Source organism: Manis javanica, chromosome 14 (genome assembly GCF_040802235.1).
Source record: "Manis javanica isolate MJ-LG chromosome 14, MJ_LKY, whole genome shotgun sequence".
Taxonomy (NCBI): Eukaryota; Metazoa; Chordata; class Mammalia; order Pholidota; family Manidae; genus Manis; species Manis javanica.
In genome coordinates, this window is record NC_133169.1 from 82,762,925 (window position 1) to 82,778,772 (window position 15,848).

General features: G+C 58.4%; 1 protein-coding gene across 3 annotated transcripts; it reads right to left on the reverse strand.

Moving 5' to 3' along the window:
- Nucleotides 1-3,564: 3,564 nt before the first annotated feature.
- Nucleotides 3,565-15,605, reverse strand: PITX1 (paired like homeodomain 1). 3 transcript variants are annotated; one of them, XM_037016210.2, is made up of 4 exons: nt 15,390-15,605; nt 9,593-9,825; nt 7,080-7,312; nt 3,565-5,125 (listed from the first exon to the last, which is right to left on the reverse strand). In XM_037016210.2, the coding sequence occupies exons 2-4, from the start codon at nt 9,756-9,758 to the stop codon at nt 4,583-4,585; spliced, it is 942 nt and encodes a 313-aa protein (XP_036872105.1). In that variant the 5' UTR covers nt 9,759-9,825; nt 15,390-15,605; the 3' UTR covers nt 3,565-4,582. The 3 variants fall into 3 exon arrangements, with proteins under 3 accessions (XP_036872105.1, XP_036872107.1, XP_036872106.1); XM_037016212.2 differs by lacking the exon at nt 15,390-15,605 and adding an exon at nt 10,403-10,544; XM_037016211.2 differs by lacking the exon at nt 15,390-15,605 and adding an exon at nt 10,336-10,489.
- Between the last annotated feature and the right edge of the window lie 243 nt (nt 15,606-15,848).

The following is a 15,848-nucleotide window of genomic DNA, read 5'->3' on the forward strand; positions in this document are numbered from 1 at the left end:
ACCCCGGTCAGGGAGCCAAGTGCAGGTCCTGACGCTATCCCTCATTTGCTGTGCCATCTGGGGCGAGCTGTTCATTCACCAGGCTTCAGTTTTTTCCAGTGCGGGGATAACAAGCCCCTCATGAGGAGCAAATGCTGTAATTCTTAGAGCGTGTTTGCATGGGGCCTGATGCTCACTAAGGACCTGATATTAGCTATTGATAGGATGATATAACACAAAAAGAGGCATTCAGACATCTTCACCCCGCGTTGCAGGGAGTCCTTAGTGGAGAATTCTAGGGTGAGTGCACCCTCTGCTGCCGAGGCTCATCTCTCACAGTACTGGCAGCCCACCTGCCTCTGCCCAGGCCCAGTGGACAGCGGGGAGGGACTGGGCCTGGTTTCTCTGGCTCTGTCAGGGCCTGGCCCATGGTGGCTGAGAGGAGGACTGGGCCACAGGTCAACAGGCAGGGCTACTGACATGTTCCCAGAGTGGGCTGGGGTGGGAGGTCGGGCAGGCGGGGGAGTCAGCAGGCCTGTCAGTCATGACTCACATCATGACAAAGAGCAAAGCTAGAGGGAAAACCAAGTTGGGCCCCAAAATATGTTTTTAGAAATGACCTGGTGAGAAACTTAAGAGAGGTGGTGAACAGGGCCCTCAAGAGGAGCGGCAGGACCTCTCACTTTAATAACACCCGCACACACACCATCAATGGTAACCATTTACTGAGCACTTCCTATATGCCAGCACCACAACTAACACTTTATGTGCGTTATCTCATTAAATCCTTTAACCAGCTGTGTGAAGTGATTGTTGTTATTCCCCTTTAGAAGAGGAAACAGAGGCTCAGAAGTTAATTAAATCTCTTGCCGAAGGCAACTCAGAGGCGGAGCCAGAACTAAGTCCTTGCTCTCAAAAAGACCAAGCAGCTGGTCCAGGGAATGAGGAGGTCTGTGGACACAAGACCACCCTCACTCTAGCTTTCCAGACCGGCCTTTTCGGTGAGCGATGCCCCGCTGCTATCTCCCAAGCTGAACAACAACACAGAACCACCTCTGCGGCCTGGACTCCCTGCGCAGTACCCCTCCCAAGGCTGCTCTGCCAGCTCCGACTTCCTCTTCCGGCTGCAGACGCCTCTGGGTGCTGGGCTCAGGGATGCTGGGGCCCAGAAGGAGGCCTGCATCCTGGCTGGGACTCTAGCGCTGGAGGTTAACTTGATTCCTCTCCCTCAGTGACCAGGCGCTCCAGGGCTTGTGCATGGTGGCTCAGCCCACCTGCCTTCGGTGCCCCACAGTGCCTGCAAACAAGTGCTGGCCAGCCTCTTGCCCTCCTGTCCCCAGTTCATGACCTCTCTAAACCTGCAGCAGCCCTTTGGGGCTCACTTCATCAGGACCAGGTAAGAACAAACCTGCTTTTCTATTTCCTGGGGGGCTAAACCTGTGTTGACAACAGAAACTATAATCTCTTTAAGGTCAACACTTCCCACCCTCCACCCCAGTGTTGCCCATGGAATGGGGCAGCCCAGCACAGAGGGCAGAGAGTGGGCACCAATTGGGTGTGAATCTACTTCCTGCTGTGACCTTGGGCAAGTGACCTGACCTCTTTAATAAGCTTCGGGCCTCATCAGGGAAAGGGGATAATGAGGGCTCTTCCTCATAGGGTTGTTGTGCAGGTAAAGGGGTTCACCAAAGAGAAGTGTACTTAGTACAAGGCCCTGGACCCCAAGTGGGCGCAATAAATGATAGTGTTTGCCAGTGATGACAGACAGAGCTCCCTCCCGGGAACAGCCTTGCCTGACTACCTTGTTTAAAGCAGGACTCATTTTTGTCTTATAGCACTGTGTCCTTTCTCTTCAGAAGCATTCAGCCCAGTTTGTAATTATACACGTATTTGTTTACTTGTCCATAAGAACAGGACTGTTTTCCACTGCTGGGTCCCTAGCACAAGGGCAGGAACACAGTAAATGTTAAGGGAATGAATGAAAACCGCTTCTCACTCTTCCTCAGGCAGAGCAGGACTAAGACTTTCTGCTTTTTTTCAGAGGACGTGGCTTTCAGAGCCCCTTATATTCCGCAGTCCCATTCCAGGGCAGTCCTGCAGCTGGTGCAGCCGGAAGGGCTGGGTACTACTTGCAGCCACAGAACAGCTGGGTCAGAATAGTGGGGTGGAGCCCCAAGCTGGGTCTGACGCTCACCTGGTTGGCCATGGTCCTTGGTGGATGACGGGTCATTCTGGGACTGCTTCTGCCTTCTATGCATCTGTGGCTGTTCAATGTGTGGCCCCACAGCCACAGTCCCCACCAGAGCCCCATACGAGCCCCCTCTCACCTGAGGCCTGGTCAGACTTTCAGGAGAGGCGCCTCTGCCTCCCACTTCCCTTCAGTCCCACCTCCGTCTAGGTATCTCCTGCCTCCTGCCCTCAGCTGAGACCAGGGCCCCCTGGCCTTGGCAGATGTGTGAGGCTGGGGGAGGCACTCTGAGTCCAGATGTGATTGTGTTTATGTTTCCAGAGAGTGAGGGGTCGGAGCTCAGGACTGGAGCCGTTGGGGGAGGGGTGGTCAGACTCCAGCCCCCAACCCCAGCCTCCCCTTCTCCCAACCCCCTCCTCCAACCTGGCATCTGGCCCTGTCTTTCTCAGAAACCCACACTCCAAGTCCTACAGTGTCAGGCTGGGCCATCCTCCAGGAGGGACCCTTCCTTATGCCTCATCTGAAGGCGAGAAACCAGTGGAAAGATGCCTGTCTGGAATCTAAAGACTATTCACTCTGTGTGACCTCCACCCAGTTGCGCTGTGCGATGTAGCCTCAGTTCTATTATCTGTATAATAGGCACAACGCTTCTGACCTCAGTGGCAGTGTTGACTTGGTTTGAGAATGTGTGTCCAGGGCTCTCCAGCTTTTGGTTCATGGCTCAGCCTGAACTCCCAGCTAGGACTTGCCTGGGTCCAGCTCCAGGGCAGTGCCAATCCTAGTCACAAGGTGATTCTAAAGCAGAACACCAACCCCTCCTTCCTCACCTGCTGCGGCTTCAAACACTTTGTTCTGCCATTACAAGTGACTTACTTAAGGGAAGCAGAATTTTACATGCAGTTTACAGGCTGGTCTTGTTCAGTAGTTTCCAAAAGTCCTGGCTGGACTCTGGCTGATTCAACACCCACAGTCCTCCTGAAGCAGCCAGGGCAGGGCTCCAAAGGGGGGGCGGTACCGGGACCCCAGGAGAAAAGGCAACCCCAGGCCTAATGAGGCTCTCCAGGGCCCCCACCCCAACGCTCCCAGCAGACAAAGGCAGTTCAGCACCCTGAGGACTTTGAGGACCACTGCAGACCCGCTTGGGAAGAGCCTGCAGAGAACAGCTGCCGGTGTGGGGAAGGGGGTCTCAGCGAGGGCGGCGCAATCGCCCAGAGGCTGAGCGGTGGATGCAGTGGGCACCTGGAGCAGCTCGGGGAGGCAGTGGGGCTGAGCAGGTCCGGCATCGTGGAGAAGTGCGATCCCCGCCTTGGCTATTCCCTCGTACTGGAAGGGCAGGGGGTGGCCCAGATCTTTCCCTACCCGCCTCCCTCAGCCAAATGAAGCAGTCAAGTCTCAGCAGTGGTTAGCACGCTTGTACTATGCTTTTAATAGACGTACATGGACAAGTCGATATAGACAGATTTATAATTCTATAGTCAGTCCGACATACACAGGGACGCTGTAAACAGGGGCGCGGGCCGGAGAGCGGGTGTGCAAAGTGGGCGCGGGCCGGACCGTGGCCGCGCCCGAGCTCTCCCGGCCCGACTCTTGCGCGGCGGGCGGTGAGGAAGGGGCTCTTCGCCGGGACAAGCGGGGGGGACCTCCTAGCCCAGGAGCGGAGCGGAGGGCCCGGAGCCTGCGCGAAGCTCTGGGGCTGAGCGCTCGGACGGGAGCCTACCTCACTCCCCGCGCCACGTCCCCACCACCAGCTGCGGCTCGTTGGCCTTAAAATAGGATTCCGGGCGCAGCGAGGCAAGGGCTCTTTGGGGCACGCCGGGGCCGCGAGCAGCTCCACGGCGGGTTCCTGATCCCGGGCTGGGTACGGCCAGCCCCGACCCAACGCCTGCTCCAACTCGGATCCGAACTGAGCTAAGGTACGCTCGTCCGGGCCAGCTTGGAGGGGACGTCGAGGTTCGCCCCCGGCTGGGGACAGGAATGCCTGGGCCCCGCGCGTCCAGTTCGCAGGCGCGGCCGCTCAATCCGGGTCCGGCGCGGCGGGGACACGGGCTCAGACGGCGTTCTCCCCGGGCCGCCGGCCTCTGCGCGCCAGCGCCGCGTCCCCTCCGCGGAATGGCCCGCCGGGGCCCTAGGGAGAGAACACACACCATCCGCGCCATCCCGAGGGAAATTGCAACTCATCCGTTTTTTCGCAGCACTTTTCTCCGACATCTTTTTTTTTCTTTCTTTTGTCTCGTTTTGGAGAGCAGAGTGGGGTCCATGAAAGCGAACACGAAACCAACCCGTGGGTGGGGAGGTGGGGGGTGGGCTGCGCAGGCACGAGGGCTGCGGCGCGGCGCCCGAGGCCCCCCGTGCGTCCTCCGCGCCCGCCCGCCCGGCGCCGAGCCGGCCGCCGGCCCGCGAGGCCTGGCGGGGCGGTCAGCTGTTGTACTGGCACGCGTTGAGGCCCGACGCCGGGCCCTGCAGGCCTCCATAGCCGAACGACGAGTGCTGCTTGGACTTCAGCCTCAGGCTGGCGAGGCTCGAGTTGCACGTGTCCCGGTAGACGCTGTAGGGCGAGGCGGGCGCGCCGTACGGGCAGGCGCCCGGCGACATGGCCGAGTTAAGCGAGGAGCCGGTGAGGTTGTTGATGTTGTTGAGGCCCGAGTTGGGCATGCCGGGCACGGCGCCCGGGCCCATGCTCGACGGCATGGTCATGGAGGAGATGGAACTGGGCGCCGAGAACATGGACTGCGACGACAGCGGGCTCATGGAGTTGAAGAAGGTGAAGCTCTTGGTGGAGAGCGGCGCTGGCGCCAGGCTCTTGGCGGCCCAGTTGTTGTAGGAGTAGCCGGCGGCGTACACGTCCTCGTAGGGTTGCACCAGGCCGCTGAACTGCGGCACGTAGCCGCCTTTGCACAGGTCCAGCTGCTGGTTGCGCTCGCGCTTCCGCCACTTGGCTCGCCGGTTCTTGAACCAGACCTGCGGGAGGCGGGCAGGAGAAGGGTCAGCGCCACCGAGGGCGGGAAGGCCCCCCACCCCCACCGCCACCCCCACCCCCACACGGAGCCCCCCGCCGAGCTTCCTTAAGAGTATTATTTCTTTTCTTCAATATTTCCTCCCCTGCCATCTCTCCGTAATGTTCCTGTGTCCAGAAAATACTAGTCTTTTCCTTTTATTGATCTTTGTCTTCTTCCCCAAATTAAATCATTTTTCTTCTCCTAAAACGGATCCTGTTTTGTTTTAACAAATATTCGTTTTCTTTCTTTCTCTCTCAATCAGTCGATCTTTGGCTTTCTCCCCCAAACGGGTCCCCAGCTTTGCCCTAAATATTCCCTCCTTTTTCTTCTCCCGCTAATACAAACGTATTTTTCTTCCCTGAAACATAGGACCTTCCTACTTTCCCCATTCTTCAATCTTTCAGTCCTCAAATAGTGTTTCCATGTTTACTGGTAATAATTGACATTCTTATTTCTGCCCTAAATGTTTATTTTCGTCTGGTCCATGCCGCTATTTGAACCGCTTTCTTCTCAATCAGTTTTCTTCATTATACATTTTTGGGCCTTTTGATTCTACCCCAAATATTTAGATTTTTTTCCCATTTTTCCCCAAATATGTGACCTTCACTGTTTTTCTTAAACAATTCTTTATTTTTTCTCAAATACTTGATCCGTTTGCTTCTTCCTTAAATATTTAATTTCTTTTCTGCTGCCTAAATATACGCCAAACATGTTTCTCTGCAAATATTTAATTTCATTTCACTTCTTACTAGTTTCTCTCTAATCTTTCCCCGACAAAATTCAGTAAAAACGTCTTCTTTCCCAACCCCTGGTCCTTGCCGATCCTCACGTACCCTCCCACTGCACGCCCTTTACCCTCCCCAGCCTCCTCCAGCCCTGGGCTGTTTTCAGAAGCCCGCTTGCCAGACCCCTGCATCGCAGCCTTTTCCAGTCTCGGGCACTAACAGTGCAGGATGCCACCCCCACACCGCCCATACCACCATAAACCCCGGCGGGATTAGTGAGTTCAGGACTACTGAGAGCTGTCTTACTCCATGTCCCACTGGGCTGGCCAGCCTAACTGGGGAGAGAGCTGGGGTTATAGCTGGGAGTCTGTGGGCCGGGTGGGACTTCGGTCTGGCTTGGAACATGCTCCAATATCTGATTAAATATTTGTGCTTCCAGGGAAGAAACGATCCTCTTGCTGCTCTGGCACGGAAGCCTGGGGACCAAAGAGTGAGGAGAGGGAGGGTGCAGTCTGGTCTTGGGTGGGAGACCTTACCCCTCTGGAGGGACTCGGCTGAGGATCACTCTTCACTAGAGCTGCCCACCTCTCACCTGCCCCAGCCTACAGGAAAGGGCATTAGGGAAAGCGGCCAGCTACTGACTGGCTGAACGGCAGGAGAGGGTCAGGTGGAGAATATCCTGAGATTTTGGAGAAGCTGGCTGCTGATGGGACCACTGCCTCAGGAAGTTTTGAGACCCCCCCAAAGCCTAGGCACCTTTCAGGCCTCTCCCAGGCTGCCAAGCAGGACCCGCCTTTCCCTTTCGTTTTCAGGGGAAGGCGCCAGCAGCCCCGAGGTCCCTATGCCCATTGTAGGGTGATAACATCTGAGTGGGCTCTGGGCACTACAGGGCACAGGAAGTACCCCTGCAGCCACAGATCTTTCTGCTGTGGCTGCGGTAGAGCCCCCGGGATGCAGGTCAGAGGGATGGCAGGCGGCAGCAGCCGAGGGGCGCTAGCGGTCAAGGGCTTAATAGCAGCAGGGTCGACTGGGGCCTAAGGTGGAATCTCCTCCGGTGAAGGGAGAGAGCAGGTCTGAGTGGTGGGCAAGACAAAGTCTGAGCGCGGCCTCAACTTTCAAGGGCTGCGGCAGAGGCGACAGGCACCCTCACCGCGGATCGCGGATCCGCTTAGGCGCGCGCCCGGAGCTTACCCTCACGCGCGGCTCGGTGAGGTTGGTCCACACAGCGATCTCCTCCCGCATGCTCATGTCGGGGTAGCGGTTCCTCTGGAACGTGGCCTCCAGCTCTTGCAACTGCTGGCTTGTGAAGTGCGTACGTTGCCGCCGCTGCTTCTTCTTCTTGGCGGGGTCCTCTGCACCGCCGCAGCCCGCGCCACCCGCACCGCTGTCCTCCGGCCCCTTGGGTTCCCCGCTGCGCTCCTTCTCTGAAGCAAGCAGGATCAGTGGCCAGTCACCTCCGGCTTATGCCCTTTTGCACCCCGTCCCGGCTCCACCGAAGCGCCTGCCTTCAGCGCTGGCAGCCCTCCCTCCAGCCAGGGGCCCTGGATCGTCCCTAGTGGTAAGAGTCCTTCGGGTGCTGGTCCTCAGCAGTCACCTCTGGCCTCGCGTGCCCCGGAGAAAAGCCTAGCGGCCGGGGCCGCGGACCTATGTTCTTGGCCGGGCAGGGCCTGCTCTGGCAGCCTGGCTCAGGCTGCAGCCCAACTGCTGGATGTCAACCGCAAAGGTATGGCTTTTGTTTTTGTTTTTTGTGGTTTCTTGGGGGTCTCAATCTGAGATCTCTGCTTTTCTAACTATGATCAAATCCTTCTAGCCTGAAGCTAGCAGGTTGGTGGAGCAAGAGACAGGCAGTGGTCTGTAGCCCCTCCACTTTTTTTCTTCCCAGGGCTGTGTGGGAGTCTCGCTGAGCAGGCACCACACAGCCAGGTTCTCGGCCTTAGCTCCAGGCCTCAAGTTCCAAGGCCCAGAAAATAGCTCCTGGGGCAGCTCGGACGACAGAATCAGTTTAGGTGACCTGGGGCTCTAGCCTCTCTCTTTCAAACTACACAAAACACATGCAGTCATAGAAATATTGAAACATAAAAAAAGAATTAAAAAATGAAACACAGAAGCCCAGAAAAACTCACAAGCTCTATGCCTAAAAACACGGAAAGGGTCACAAACTCTTAAAAATAGGCAGGTAGCAACACAGAGCAAATGTAAATTAAGAAGCCAGAAACGACGGTGCAAATACACCTCTAACTCCTGTACGCTACGCATGTAAACTTCAGGCAGACACAGGCATTTATTTCTATGGGATTAAAAAAAAATCAATGTACTGTTGCATATAGATATTTTAACCCTTTCCAGTAATGCCCTTCTACAGCTAATTTTTAAATCTTAGGGAAATACAAACACTATAGTTAGATAACTTAAATTTCCAAAATAACACCACAGTGAATGGATTTTGAGAAAAATCGGGAGAAACGCGCCATTTTGGATTGACTTTAAAAAATCTCCTGAAGAATAATGTTTCATTTAGATATTTTAGACTCCAGAGAAATATACCTAGTATAGTAATTCTCTCTGTTTCGAAAAATAAAGCTAAAATTTAAAATTTATCTTCAGATATTTGGTTTTAAAAAGCAATCTGTTACTGTGTATTTCCTGGGTTTTAAAAGTAAAAATCAAAGGCCACGCAACTTTTGAAAACAAAAGTACAGCCCAGCATTGTATTTTAACCAGGGAAACAGAACCCTTCAAAGAAAGTCACTTAGGGATGCAAAACAGAAACAAATAGAGATTAAAAGTGTAGGGGAACACTCAGCGGTGGATTAAGAAATGAACGCAGAAGAGGCGCCCTCGGCGCGGAGAGTGGGGAGCTCTGCGGCGCCGGCGCCGATAGGACGGCGAGTGCGGGAGCCTTTCCGGGACCCTGGAGGCCGGGCCGGGCGGAGAGTAGCAGTGCCACTGCCCGTGCTGCCCACCTCCCGCCCAGCTTGCGGCCCAGAAAAAAGGCTTGAGCTCGGACAAAAAAGCAACGGGGAGGAGGACGTGCCCGAGCCGACTCAGAGCCCTGGCTGGGCAGTCCGGCGGCTCCCGGCTCCCGCGGCGGGCGTGAGGCCGGGATCCCTTGTTTGGGGGGTCCTGCCTGGAGCCGGGCAGCGCCCCTTGGCCCGCTATCGCTGCCCTGACCTCCTTTACTCTAGGTTTTCTTCCCCCTTACCCCCCGCGCCCAGTCTGCTTTCCTGCCTTTCCCCGCCACCCCTTCTCGTCGGTCTCTCCCTCTGAGTCTGTCGCCCGCGATCTGTCGGGGTGTCTGGGCCCCTGTCTGTCTCCCTGGGCAATTTCTCTCGCCCGCCGCCCATTTCCCTCTGGATCTACCGCTCTCCTTCGGCCGGGAGGCGCTAGGTCCCCCAAAGCGCAAACCTGACTCTTTTTCCCGTTCTCTTTGCTCCTGCTCAAGAGGGGCTGTCAGTGTGACCCTCTGGCTGTAGGTTCGTGCCTCTGCCGGTCTCCCTGCGCGTGGGAACCTCGTGGAAGTGCCTCCGTAAAGCGCTAGGCTGCTGCTTCCCAGAGCGTGTAAGTTTCCGCGTTCATCCCCAGGCGGAGAATGGGACAAGGAAGGGTCCTGACGCTTCTGGGGCGTGGAGGGAGCCCGGCCGTGCGGCGCGGGCGGCCAGGCCCTGCCCCCGGCTCCCTGCGCCCTCGCGGGCAGCCGCGCTTACCTGGCAGCTCCGTGTCGGACGACTCGCTGGCGGAGTTCTCGAGCGGCTCGCGGGGGTCGGTGGCGCGGGCCAGGTGGAACGCGGGCCCCATGTCATGCGGCGGCGGCGGCGGCCGGAGGCCCTCCGGCAACCGCTCCAGGCTCATGCCCCCCTTGAAGGCGTCCATGGAGGCGGGACCGCGGCGGGCGCTCCAGGGGCCGGGGCTGGGCGCGCCCGGCCGCCCTGGCTGCGACCTGCGGGGACAAGAGCACAGCGCCTAAGCGGCTGCCTCCCGGGGCTGCCCGAGCCCGCAGCGACGCCGCGCCCGCCCCATGGACCGCCCGGGGCTGCGGGGCCAGGCGGGCGGCAGCGGCCGCGGTTTCTCGCGCCCGGGCGCCCGGTTTCGAGCTCTGCGCTGCGCTCCGGCCGCTTGGGCCTGAGCCGCCCGCCCGGCCCCGGCTCCGGCTCCCGATCCGGGGCCGGTTTCTAAGGCTCCGGACCGCGCCGGCAGAGTCTGTCTTAAAGCGACAGCGCGCACCGCCAGGTTCCAGCAGTCCCTGCGCCAGGGGTGGTGGGTGGGGTGGGCTGGGGTGGGAGGGGGCTGGGGAGGAGGGAGCGAGCAAGGGAGCGCGGGCGGAATCCAGCTCCGAGCCGCCCGCCCTCCTCCTCCCTCCCCCTCTGCAGCCACCTTCCCGCCGCCTCCCCGCCACCCCCACCCCACCCGCGGCCTCGCCGATCCTCTCCCTCCTTCCCCGGTGACACACCGAGTTTTCCCTGGGCCGCACAAAAGAAACGCATCTGGCCTGCAAGTCCCGCGCGGCTCGTGCCCACCTCAAGCCCCAAATGACTTGTTTTGCTAAGAATCAACTCCTGTCTGGGCCGCCTCGAAGTCCCCAGCTTCTGGCGAGAACAGCCCAGGGTGAGTGAATGTGCACCGAGCAGGAGCCTCCCAGCCAGCGCCAGGGCGGGGGCAGAGCCCCGGGCCCGTTCCGGCAGCTCCCAGCGGCGTCCTGGTCGAGGGGCCGTCGGCCCCTCCTTCTTCGGCCTCTTCTCCCGGGACCTGAGCGCGGCTGAGTGACAGCAGCCTGTGCTCTAATGGGCCCCCGGATGCTGCCTCCTAATTAGCTTGGACCCACTCCTCTAGGGCTGCTTCTCGGGCCTCCCCTTCTGCACCGCAGTCAATTTTCCGGGATTGGCATAGAACTGATGGCTTCTAATCAGACGAAACGTTTCTGTTGGCTCCAGGCCTCTGGCGAGTGCAGCAGAAGACCCCAAGAGCCCACCAGGCCCTGCAGCCTCTTCCATAGGGCTGTCTCTCCATTTTTTTGCACCTTCCGCGTCTGACCAACTTGGCCAAGCTCTTGGGCCTTGGCAGCCAAGGGGGTGGGTCTCTGCCCCCTTCAGGGCAGGTTTGAAGTGACCTAGGGCCTCTGCTTTGGCTTCATGGAGCTGCAGGCACCTGGCCTGCCAGGCCAGGTGACTGCAGTTTCCTTACCCTCAACCAAACCTACCCTCTTGGGTTGTGAAGCTTCTCTCCCAGACAGGTAGCTAAGTTGAAACACCAGTGGGCCCTTCATGGACACAGGCAAGGACATTGCTCTCCCCACCCCTAAGAATGATCCCCTCCTTGAGTCCTACTTCAGTGAAGTTTGTTGAAGGATTTTGCTCAACAATTGTTAACTGGCTGAGACCACAGAGTCTTGAACAAATAGGTGATAGCTGGGGTGGTAAGGTGTGACCCTGACCTATTCCTCTGGCTACAGTTGGACCCCAGGCTGCCCTGTGCCCCTCATCTGCTGACCAGCTTTACCAGATAGGCGCAGTGCTGGGCTGGGCTGCCGCCTGGGGGAGAAGCACTGCATTACTGTCCAGGCCCAGCACCTCAGCACAGGACCTAGTGCCTACTCACCTCCCCACCAGGGGCTCTGCTTGGGACTGCCTGTGCAGGCTCTCGGCATCTGGGGTGTTCTGCAGGCACTGCCTTCAGGCTCTCACTGTGGTTCCCCATCAGAGGGAGGCACCCCAGTCCCGGGCTGAGCTCTTTGGTGGGGATTGCAGGGGCAGGGGCAGGCGCAGGATGGAACCAGGCCTGCCTCTCATTCCCTTGGTCTCAGCTCAAGGCCTCCAGCTCTAGGCCCTGGGGAGAAGGCACGGTCTACAGCGCCTGGCCCACTCTCACTGGGTACCTGTGACCACAGTGGTCAGGGTCAGAGGCTGAGGCCAGAGGGAGGATGCATCCTATGAGTTTGGGCTGGAGATGCTCAACTCCTGCCCTTTCTCCACAAAGGGATGTTTCTTAAAGATAAAACCCCCAGGATGCAATAGTCTTGGTGTGTGTGTGTGGGGGGGGGGGGGTGGGAGGGTGGCAGGAGTGGGACATTGGGAAAGTATGATTGCCCAGCATTTGCCCTCAGCCCCATCTTTTGCCACATTCTTGGCCGAGTCTACAAAACCAGCAGATAGCTCCTTTCCAGGAGGAAGCCAGGTGCTGCTGAAGCCAGCGAGCACACCTTCACATACCACCTTCAGCGCAGCTGCTTTTCCTGGGCAGCACAGTGTGCCACCTAGCCTGCCTGGATACAGCCAGGGCACAGGAGCATGCATGAGCACATGTGTACTGCATACACACACAGGTGTGCTGTGTACACACAGACACAGATATGGACACGGCACTCATGTATGGCAGTGCTGAGTATAGTCACATATGTGTACACAGAGCCATGCCTCTGGGTCTCAGAATGCTGTTGATGTTTGGCACAAAATCAGTTTGATAGGAGGTGTGTTCTAAGTCCTCCAAGTGTTAGGCCAAGGTGAGAAGCACAGTACCCCCTAGGTGGGGACAGGGAATGAATGGTCTGCCTATGGGCTTCTGGAAATTGAAGGTCATGCTCTCCATTCCCCAGAGGGTGCTCAGAGTCCTGGGGACTGTTTTGTGACTCTGCAGCTCTAGTTATTCATTTTGAGGGGCTTGCATCTCTCATTGTTGATTCATTTAATGCAGTTATTGAGCACCTGCTGTGTGCCCCTCCGGATCTAAGCCTCAGGCAGTGCTCCAGGCCATCACAATAGGCCCTGTATTTGGAAATCTTGTTGCTTGCTGGGTGGATGGAAAGGCAATTAAACTATTGTGGGTGAACCTGTGCCCCAGAGATGGGCTGAGATTAGTGGGGACTGTCCAGGAGAGTCTGTTCTGCTGGACTGTGGTGGCACTGAATGAGCAGGGGGGTGAAGAAGTGAATAGTCGAGAGGAGGCCCTGGCCTGATTGTGGGTGTTGGCTGGAGAAGGGACCTGCGTGCTTTGCTTTCTCTCTCATTTCCCCACCACACCCTCCCTCCACTGGTCCCTATTCCACACAGGGTAGGGGCTTCTTCACACTCACAGATATGTCACAAATACACAGGATAGGAGGCAGCTCTCTTTCAGGACTAACAGCAGGGGTTCAGTGTTCCCCTAGTTTTGCTGTGTGACCTTGGGCGAGGCTTGATCTGCATTCAGTTCCCAGGTCTGACATGGGACACAGCAAACCTTGTTTGCTGCTTCAGCTTCCAGCTCACTTGACAATGGGACATGAGGAGAGGACAGAATGGGGCTTATTGGAGCTGGACCCATGTGTGCTAGTCCTCATTCCTCCCGACACACAGAGCTAGCAGTGATTCTGTGACTTTCGGGGAAATTAAGGGCTTCGAGTCCTGGCTTGGTTGAGCAGAGGAGCCTGGTGTGGTGGAGGTTGAAGCAGTCACCATAGGGACCCTTCCTGAGGCTGAGCTCACTCAAAACAGACCCTGTGCTGAGGAATGGTTCAGTAATTTTATTTGGAATGGGTGGTTGGAGGGTCCTCATGCAGGGCATCTTCCTCCCACTTATGGGGGTACCTTGCCCTAATCTTTGCACCAGAATCAAGGGATTTTAGGAAGAGGGAAGGAATGTGCCATGGTTTGCCCCTGGGGCCATCCATGGCTCTCCGGGAAATTCCAGCCCTAAGCCTCTTAGGCCTCCAAGAAGTTCAAACTAGAAAACCCAGTTTTGGGAGTACAGCCGGGACCACCTACCTACCTCCTTCTGTCTGATCTAACACCCCCTCCCCAATTAAAGCTCTTATTTCTTGGAATATAAGCAATTACAGGAAAGGGAGGAAAAGGGTGCTTAGGTAGCTGCTGGGAACCATCTCACTGGGTTCTTCAGGCTTCCAAGGACCCGAGCCTGAGGCTTCCTGTCATTTGGGGGTTCCCTGCCCCGTCCCGGTGGGGAGAGCTAGGATGTACTCGGGCAGTGGGGCGCCTCTGGCAGCATGGAGGTGTAACTCTCAGTTCAGCAGCTGGCCGGGCCCATTGCTCTCTGGCGCAGGGCTCACCAGATTTGCTGTTTGTTAGATGGTTCTGGAGAATGGCTGAGGTGCAGGGTAGCGGGGTGGAGAGTCGGGGGAGAGAAGGCTCGGAAAGTGGCAGCTCTGGTCACACAACTGGGGAGCAGAGGGTCAACTTGTGCTGTACCACAGCCTCCTCTTCTCAGCAGCTGCTTTCCCGAGAGAAGGACACACTCAGTTGGCTGGAAGGCCAAACCGAGTTCTGCCCCTACTTGCGGAGTCCAGTCAGCCTGGTCTCCACGCCCCGGCCCAGCTCTTTTCTTTTCAGAGCAAAGCAGTCTGGGGAAGGGGCAGAGGGCCAGCAAGCCCGGCTCCTGTGCTGCCCTGCTGCCTGCACCTTTCACCATTATTAGACCCGAGTCCTTCGCCAAGTGGACAGCAACCTGGGATTGCCTCTCTCTGGCCCTGGTGGTTGTCAGAGGCCACTGGGATGCTAAGAGAATACCCAAGCCTTAGTTTCTCAGAAAAATTGATTCAAATATTTTTAGATTCAGGGAATTACTAAATAAGGAAACCTTGTTATCAGGATTCCAGCCTGGGGTTCCCATCACTGCCTGCCATCCCGGCTTTGGGGGCGCTCACTTTACCAGGACCGAATCGGCTCAGATTTAGGTGGACGGTCAATTTCAGAATTCCGAGACCCGGTTCTAGAGAAGCGGCTGTGTGCTCGGTCACCCTACGTCAAGTAAACCCCGGAGAGGCTGCGGGAATATCTTCACTGGGTTTTGCAAAGAGCATTTGGGGGGTTCTCTCAGCGTAAGGGAAAGGGCGACCCGTGCGCGGCGAGGCGGCAGGACGCCGTGGGCTACGGCCGCCTCCGAGCCCTGCGGCGGGACGTCGGGGTACGCGGCGAAGAGAGCCGGGGTCCCGGCCGATGTCTGCCGCTTTGCTGAGGCATAGGTGCCCGAACGAACGAATTAACGAACGAATGAAGTGGTTTCGTTTAGGAAAAAAACCCCTCCTGATGCGAAGCTAAGGCCTAAGTCCCCAGGCAGGTAGAGGGGCCAGCACTTTCGCTCGTGCTGGGGCCCCCATTGCTGGGCACAGCCTGGAGCGGCGGGCGGCCCCCCTGCCTGCTCTTTCCCACAGAGGGTCCCAGCGGCCCGCACCGCCCCCAGGGGCTGGGAAGGGGGCCCGGGCTGTGCCCCTTGCAAGGCTGGGGCCCGTGCCCCCGAGGCTGCCGCCCTCTCAGGGTGTCCTGGGCCTAAACGTGGGGTGGGGCCGTCGGGTGGGTGAGGTGGCGCCCTGCGACAGCAGCTGTGACTGTGCGCTGGGCACAGGAGCCAGCTCCTTGCGCTGCCTCGATGGCGCCCGACCTTCCGCGAGATGCGCCCAGTCCCGCGCCCTCGGTTCGACCTCGCGGACGGCCGGAACAAACAGCGCGGAAGCTGGCCACCACCTCCCCGCGCCCGGATCCTTTGCAGACCCAGCGACCCTAAGCCAACGACTCTTACCCGGCCCGGGCTGCGCGGTGCGGGTGGCTGGCTCCTCGGCCCCGGGCTCGCTCACCACCGACTCGGCCTTAGGTTCCGACTGCGTCTGGGGCCCCGGATCCAGCTGCGTCCCCCGCTCACCGGCTGCGTTCGGGCCCCGCTGGTTCACTACATCCCCGCGTGCAAGGTCCGGGCAACCTCCGCCCGGCCCGCTCCTCCCGCCGCTGCCGCCGCCGCCCGTCGCCCGCGGGGAAGGCGGGGACACGGCCGGGGAGGCGGGAAGGGGGGAGGGGAAGAGAGGCGCTCGCCTGGACCAGAGGCAAGGGGCGGTGCGCTGTCCCACCGGCTAGGGGTCCGGGCCTCCCTCCGGGTCGGCGCAGCTCACGTCTGGGGCCCCAGGCCAGGGAGCGCGCCCCGGGACTGTGCGCAGAAGGGTGGCCCGGCCGCCTGCGGACGAAGCTGCTGCAGGTCCTGGTCTGG